At 37.9% G+C, this 6163-nt stretch overlaps 1 protein-coding gene across 1 annotated transcript; it reads left to right on the top strand.

Annotated features, from left to right (window-relative positions):
• The first annotated feature begins 3386 nt into the window (after positions 1–3386).
• LOC143444234 (general transcription factor II-I repeat domain-containing protein 2A-like) lies at positions 3387–5788 on the top strand. The gene is made up of 3 exons (XM_076943396.1): positions 3387–4109; positions 4223–4404; positions 4581–5788. Exons 1-3 carry the CDS (start codon positions 3505–3507, stop codon positions 5624–5626), a joined length of 1833 nt encoding a protein of 610 aa, XP_076799511.1. The 5' UTR covers positions 3387–3504; the 3' UTR covers positions 5627–5788.
• The last annotated feature ends 375 nt before the right edge of the window (positions 5789–6163 follow it).

Here is a 6163-nt window from a genome sequence, read left to right as displayed (position 1 = left end):
GTTTCACTCAGTAGGAGTTTGTTAACTCTATTTAGCAAATGGTTAAAGTTAGTATCCATTTGTAAAATGTCAAAAGGTTACCAGGAGTAGCCACATGTTAACCCTATTTAGCAAATGGTTTGACTCAGTAGGAATTTTTTAACTCTATTTAGCAAATGGTTAAAGTCAGTAGCCATTTGTTAACCCTATTTAGCAAACAGTATAGTCAGTAGCCATTTGTAAAATAGCGAAAGGTTACCATGAGTAGCCACATGTTAACCCTATTTAGCAAATGGTTTCATTCAGTAGCAATTTGTTAACTCTATATAGCAAATGGTTAAAGGCAGGCAACCCTATTTAGCAAACGTTTAAAGTCAGTAACCATTTGTAAAATAGCTAAAGGTTACCATAAGTAGTAACATGTTAACCCTATTTAGCAAATGGTTTCACTCAGTAGCAATTTGTTAACTCTATATAGCAAATGGTTAAAGGCAAGCAACCCTATTTAGCAAACGTTTAAAGTCAGTAACTATTTGTAAAATAGCTAAAGGTTACCATAAGTAGTAACATGTTAACCCTATTTAGCAAATAGTTACAGTGAGTAGCCAAATGCACATGATGTTGACCCTATTTAGCAAATGTTTACAATCAGAAGCATTTTGTTAACCCTATTTAGCAAATGGCAAATTTAGCAAGGGTATTTATCGAATTCCTTCAGTTCTAAACTCACCACCTTAAAGTTGATAACGTTTTAGATCAGTACGTTTTCCTGTACCCCATTATGAATCAACTTTTTGTTCAACTTTGCTCCTTTCTTTCTCCTTCTTCTTCGTGTGGAGTAGATGGTTTCTTGAGAGAGTGAGCAAAATACATCATATTGTAGGGCAGGTGTTGGATAGCCAGCTGAACAGGTTTTCATCCATTCCTGTCAGACTACGGTTCCCACAATGATGGCGGTTTGTCGGACAAGATGTTATGACTTGGTCTGCAGTCTGGTGTGCAGTCCAAAGCGATGCGTTGCGGCTTCGGCGTCACCAACCCCTGTTTACATTCGCGATAAAATTTGCAAATAAACTTTCGTCTCAACTGCACCGAGTTAGGCATTGGGGCCCATTGCCGGATGCCCTGGATGGTCAACCTGCGTTTGCACAAGACTTGCATTTCTTACTTGGTACTTGTCGTTGTTTTAGCTTTTACGCAACAATAAGCATTTTGCTAAAGTAAACCCGACCTCTATGTGATGTAATGACATGTAATAGAACCTATTATCATGTAAGAAACAAATAGATATATCCGAAACTTGTCACGCCCAGTCACTTCGTCGGAATGAAAAGTGTTATCGTATTAGGGAAAAACATTATACTCTACATGTCTTTGAGCTCTATCTATCAATTTCAATCAAACAAAACGGCAGCAAATAATTCTGCTGGTTACGAACACTTGATTGTGATTAACGTAATTGTGCAAACGCAACTGCAACTAAATTACACCCAAAAATCCAGTGTTTGTGACTTTTCTTAAAACTCTCTTAGTCATATATTAATATTTTTGACCACTTCGCTGTGGGAAAATATTGGAATTAAGGCCAATTCTTTGTATTTTCCGACAATTTTGCAAATTTTTGGGTGAGAACAAAGCTTTCTTGCTGCATCAGTTTTTAATAGCTCTGTCTTTTCCGTTTACAACTAATGACTTGATAGATGAAATGATGATATGTGATGTTCGTCATTGATCAAAGTATTGCTTAATAAGAAAATAAATGTTGGCTACAAACCCCATTCTACAACCCCGTCTAGTTTGTTCGAAACTTTTCCGTTAAATTTGCGAGAATTCTCGCTTAATTCAAAAAGACTAGCAAATGGTATCTGGAAGTACAGTACTCAAATGTTATTCTGTAATTCTGTTAACTCTGTGTGGCAATTGGTAATTGGAAATAGCAGAGGTTACCACGGGTAGCCAATTACTAATCCTATTTAGCAAAGTGCTACACTCAGTAGCCAATTGTTAACTCTATGTAGCAAATGGTAACTGAAATTATGGCAAATATAAACCCTAAATAGCAAAAGATTACATATGGTAGCCAAATGGCATTCCTTTCATTGTCGCCGCAACAACTACACTTTGTACTGGTTTTCACGTCTTTAGTCTTTACCTTTAAAAATAATTATGATTTCGTGAAAAGTTTAACTCTCCGGTTTAATTGCCAATGGTAATGTATGTCCGGAGTGATTTAGTCTTTCAAGTTACGATATGATGTTGTGATGTTCATCATTGATCAAATGTATTGCTGAATATAACGGAGAGTCGGAGACCCAGGTACACTAATTACGTAATAATGCCGAGTTCGAAAAGACCGATAATTAATTTATCGAAATCCGTAAAAACGAAATACGTTGACAGATTCTAATTCGCGCAATTAATTGACCGATAACGTCGGGTTCAGTTCGACTCATAAAACGTATGGCGCGCGCAGTGACGGCAACAACAAACAGTTGCTGTACCTGAGGGTTGTCACATAAGAGCCAATGCTGGCGGGCCCGGGGAAAAATAAAACATTTCCAGGGTGAATAACAAAGGAATGAGTTAAGGGTGACCTAAATTATACATCACATTAAGGCGTGTTGTGTAACGTAGCTGTTAAAATTTTTGATTCTTTTTAGATTGTTAGGCTTTTTTTAGTGTATGAAGGGGGTGTAGTACGATTTTCAGTAGTTTTAAAACGGCAACCCGGCGATTGTTACGAAGGTCTTATCCAAGACGTCACTATAGAAAAAGTATCAATGGTTCCGGTCCAGTGCGGTTTTAGATAGGGCTTCAAATGGACCTACAGACCCTTAAGCAAAATTATAGCAATTGCAAGGCGAAATGTTAAACTTGTTCAAACTTTAATTTTGCTTTTAGCCTACCTTGCTGTAATGCTGCCTAGCAAAAAAAACCTGGAAAAAAGAAGTGTTCGGTGTCTAGAAATGTTTAATTTCTTGTTTTTTTATTATATTACTTTTGGTTTGGTAAGACAAAGCCCTGTTGTTGCATTGAGTGTTTTTACAGCACTTTTGGGCAAGTTTTGGAGCGTACAGCTTTAAATCGGAATAACCAGACACTTTAGAACAAGGTTGTTCAAATGGCGGATCGCGATCCGGATCCGGATCTTTTCAACTTTTTATATGGATCTTTAAATGTAGCCTTGAAAAAAAAACTTTTGAAACTTCCTTTTTTTTTCAAAAAAAAAAGTTTTTTTTTTCAAGAGAAACTTTTTTTTTCCAAAAAAACTTTCACTTTTTATGTGGATACTAATTGCCAGGGTTGAAATTAATTTTTTGAATTTATAATAGCATAATTTTGCTCCCTCTCAGCATTAAAGCGTATCGTTTTCGTTTACTCATTTACACACCACTAACTCGACTGACTATTCTCTTGTCTTCTCTTCTCGCGGTCAGCTGGTTTTCTGCACAGCGGGGGGCCGCGGCGAAACAAAAAACTTCTAGAAATGTATCACTTGTACAAATCATCAGAGTTATTATCAACATGGCCAGTAAGAAGCGGAAAATTGATCTAGAAAACAGACAATTCAATGGTGAATGGACTGAAGATTACTTGTTTGTGCTCAACCCAAGCAATAAACCCAAATGTTTATTGTGTGACTGCACTCTAAGCATGATAAAGAGTCAAAACATCAAACGACATTTCTTTACTCATCATAAACATTTTAATGAGAAGTACAAGCCTGGCTCATGGGCCAGAAAACAGAAAGTTGCGTGTTTAGATAAGTCTGCCAGCTCTCAGAAACAATGCCTCTCAACATTTGTGTCTGAGCAATCAAAAGCCACAGAAGCAACACTCAGCATCAGTCACATTCTGGGCAAGCGGATGATGACATACAGTGATGCTGAAGCTGTTAAAGAATGCATTGTTGAAGCAGTAAAAATCATGCATCCAAGTAAGAAAGAAGTGATCACCAGCATGACAACTCTCCCGCTCTCCAGATTGACATGTACACGGAGATGCACTGATATCGCTGAGGATTTGCATGACCAGGTGTTGATTGAAGTCAAGGACGCTGATTGCTATGCACTAGCTTTAGATGAATCAACAGATATTACTAATTGTGCCCAGCTTGCAGTATTTGTTAGGTGAGTTGATATTATAAGTATAATATTGGTTGTAAATGGAAAATTTCATTGCAAGTCCAGTGTCAAAAACATTTTGTATATATTTTATTTTTTGTACGCAAATTTGCATGCAGGTACTTTCACCACGGAGTGTTCAATGAAGAACTGCTTGCACTGATCACACTACATGGCAATACTACAGCAGCTGCGATATATGATGCACTCATAAGCAAACTTAAGGAGCTTCAGTTGCCAATTCAGAACATTTGCGCACTTTCCACTGATGGTGCACCCGCCATGATAGGAGCATGTCATGGTATGTCATTACTCATTACAGTTGTATGTATGTCATTACAAATGTATTAAGTCTAATAAATATTTCATTGCACAAAATCTAACATAGCATAGCGGCCATAGCCTAATTATTTGTATTGACATACCTCAAGAGGTAATATGACTTTACAGTAAATAACTCTTCCAATTTTTATGTAGGTGTAGTCACCAACTTGAGAACCGAGTACTGTCCTGATCTGATAGGAATCCACTGCATCATCCACCAATCCGTACTATGTGCCAAGCTGTCCGGAGACTTCCAAGAGCTAATGACTGATGCAATGAAACTAATCAATAAACTGAAAGCAAACTCATCTCTAAAGCACCGGCAACTAAGGAACTTTCTAGATCAGCATAATGCTGAATTTTGTGACTTACTCACGCATAATAACGTGAGATGGCTAAGTAAGGGCAATGCTTTGAAAAGGCTGTGGGACCTTCGTAAAGATTTGGTCATGTTTTTGAATGAAAAGGGTCAAACTAGTACTCTGCTTGAAGGTACCAATCTATGTAACTTGGCTTTCCTTGCTGACTGTTTTACCCATCTAAATACTCTGAACTTGAAGCTCCAGGGCAAGGGGCACACTATCATTCAGCTGTGGTCAGCAGTGAAATCTTTCAAGCAACAGCTGTTGCTATTCGTTTCAGATATCACCAAAGACATGCTCCACTTTCCATGCTTGAAAGTGACTATACAAGAAGTTAGCTGTGATAATGATTGGTCATGCTTTGTCGAATTTCTGCAAAATTTGGACACTGAGTTCTGTAACAGGTTCAAGGAATTTTATGAAATCAGTTCAGTTATAGAACTAATTTCACATCCACTGTCTGCTGATGTTAATGGCACTTGGAAAACACAACTTTCCACTGAATATGCATTGCTGGTGTCTAAAATGCAGGTAGAACTTTGTAATCTTAAAGGAGATGAGATTTGTATCGCAGATCCAAATGTGTTTTGGTTATCACTTGTAACCTTGGAAAGGTACCCAGTTATAACCAGGCTGGCTAGAAGGATCCTTACTTGCTTCGCTTCTACGTACCTTTGTGAGTCGTTGTTTTCATCAATGAATTTTGTAAAAAACAAGCATAGAACGAGACTCACAAATGCTCATCTTCATGAGCTTATGAGGATATCAGTAAGTGACAGAAAGCCCCGATTCGACGCTATTGTGAGATCTAAACCAACTCATCATTTTTCTCACTGAAATAATCTTGGAGCTGTAGCACACTTCACTTTTGACTATTACAAAGTTATTAATATGTTGTAGGGTACATTTTCATGAATAAAGCACCATAAAAATTAAAGCATGTCCAATATATTTACTATTCATATTTAGTGGATCATCATGTTGTCAGGTTTGGTTGTGGTGGATCATGACAGAAATCATTTGAACACCCCTGCTTTAGAACAAGTAACTCTTTATTTTAATGCACAATGCAGGTGATTGGAAACGCAATTGAAAATTTAACATTTAAGAAAGTTCGGCTCGCTCCAAACGCTTGTTGCCTTAGCTGGGTTGGGGCAAAAACCAGTTATGGCTAGGATGCATGAATTTTGGCGGTAAGCGATATGGCGCACACCGGCTTGCTTATATGCTACTGGTGGATCAGTCGCCCATACCGCTTACCGGCAAACTTCACGTAAGTCACGCGTGCCATGACCGTCTTTGTGTCAATCCGCACCATTTAAGTTTGGAGCCAGCCGAAATTAACAACGCAAGAAAACGCTGCTTGCAAAACCA

The sequence above is a fragment of the Clavelina lepadiformis genome, chromosome 1, assembly GCF_947623445.1.
Source record: "Clavelina lepadiformis chromosome 1, kaClaLepa1.1, whole genome shotgun sequence".
Taxonomy (NCBI): domain Eukaryota; kingdom Metazoa; phylum Chordata; class Ascidiacea; order Aplousobranchia; family Clavelinidae; genus Clavelina; species Clavelina lepadiformis.
The sequence above is the reverse complement of the archived record's forward strand: the minus strand, read 5'-3'. Positions and strand labels throughout refer to the sequence as shown.

Bases quoted from the DNA above. Each gene is read 5' to 3' on its own strand.
- LOC143444234 (XM_076943396.1), top strand. From the start codon at position 3,505: ATGGCCAGTAAGAAGCGGAAAATTGATCTAGAAAACAGACAATTCAAT. The intron at 4,110-4,222 runs GTGAGTTGATAT...ATTTGCATGCAG, and splicing joins CAGCTTGCAGTATTTGTTAG to GTACTTTCACCACGGAGTGT. The intron at 4,405-4,580 runs GTATGTCATTAC...ATTTTTATGTAG, and splicing joins CATGATAGGAGCATGTCATG to GTGTAGTCACCAACTTGAGA.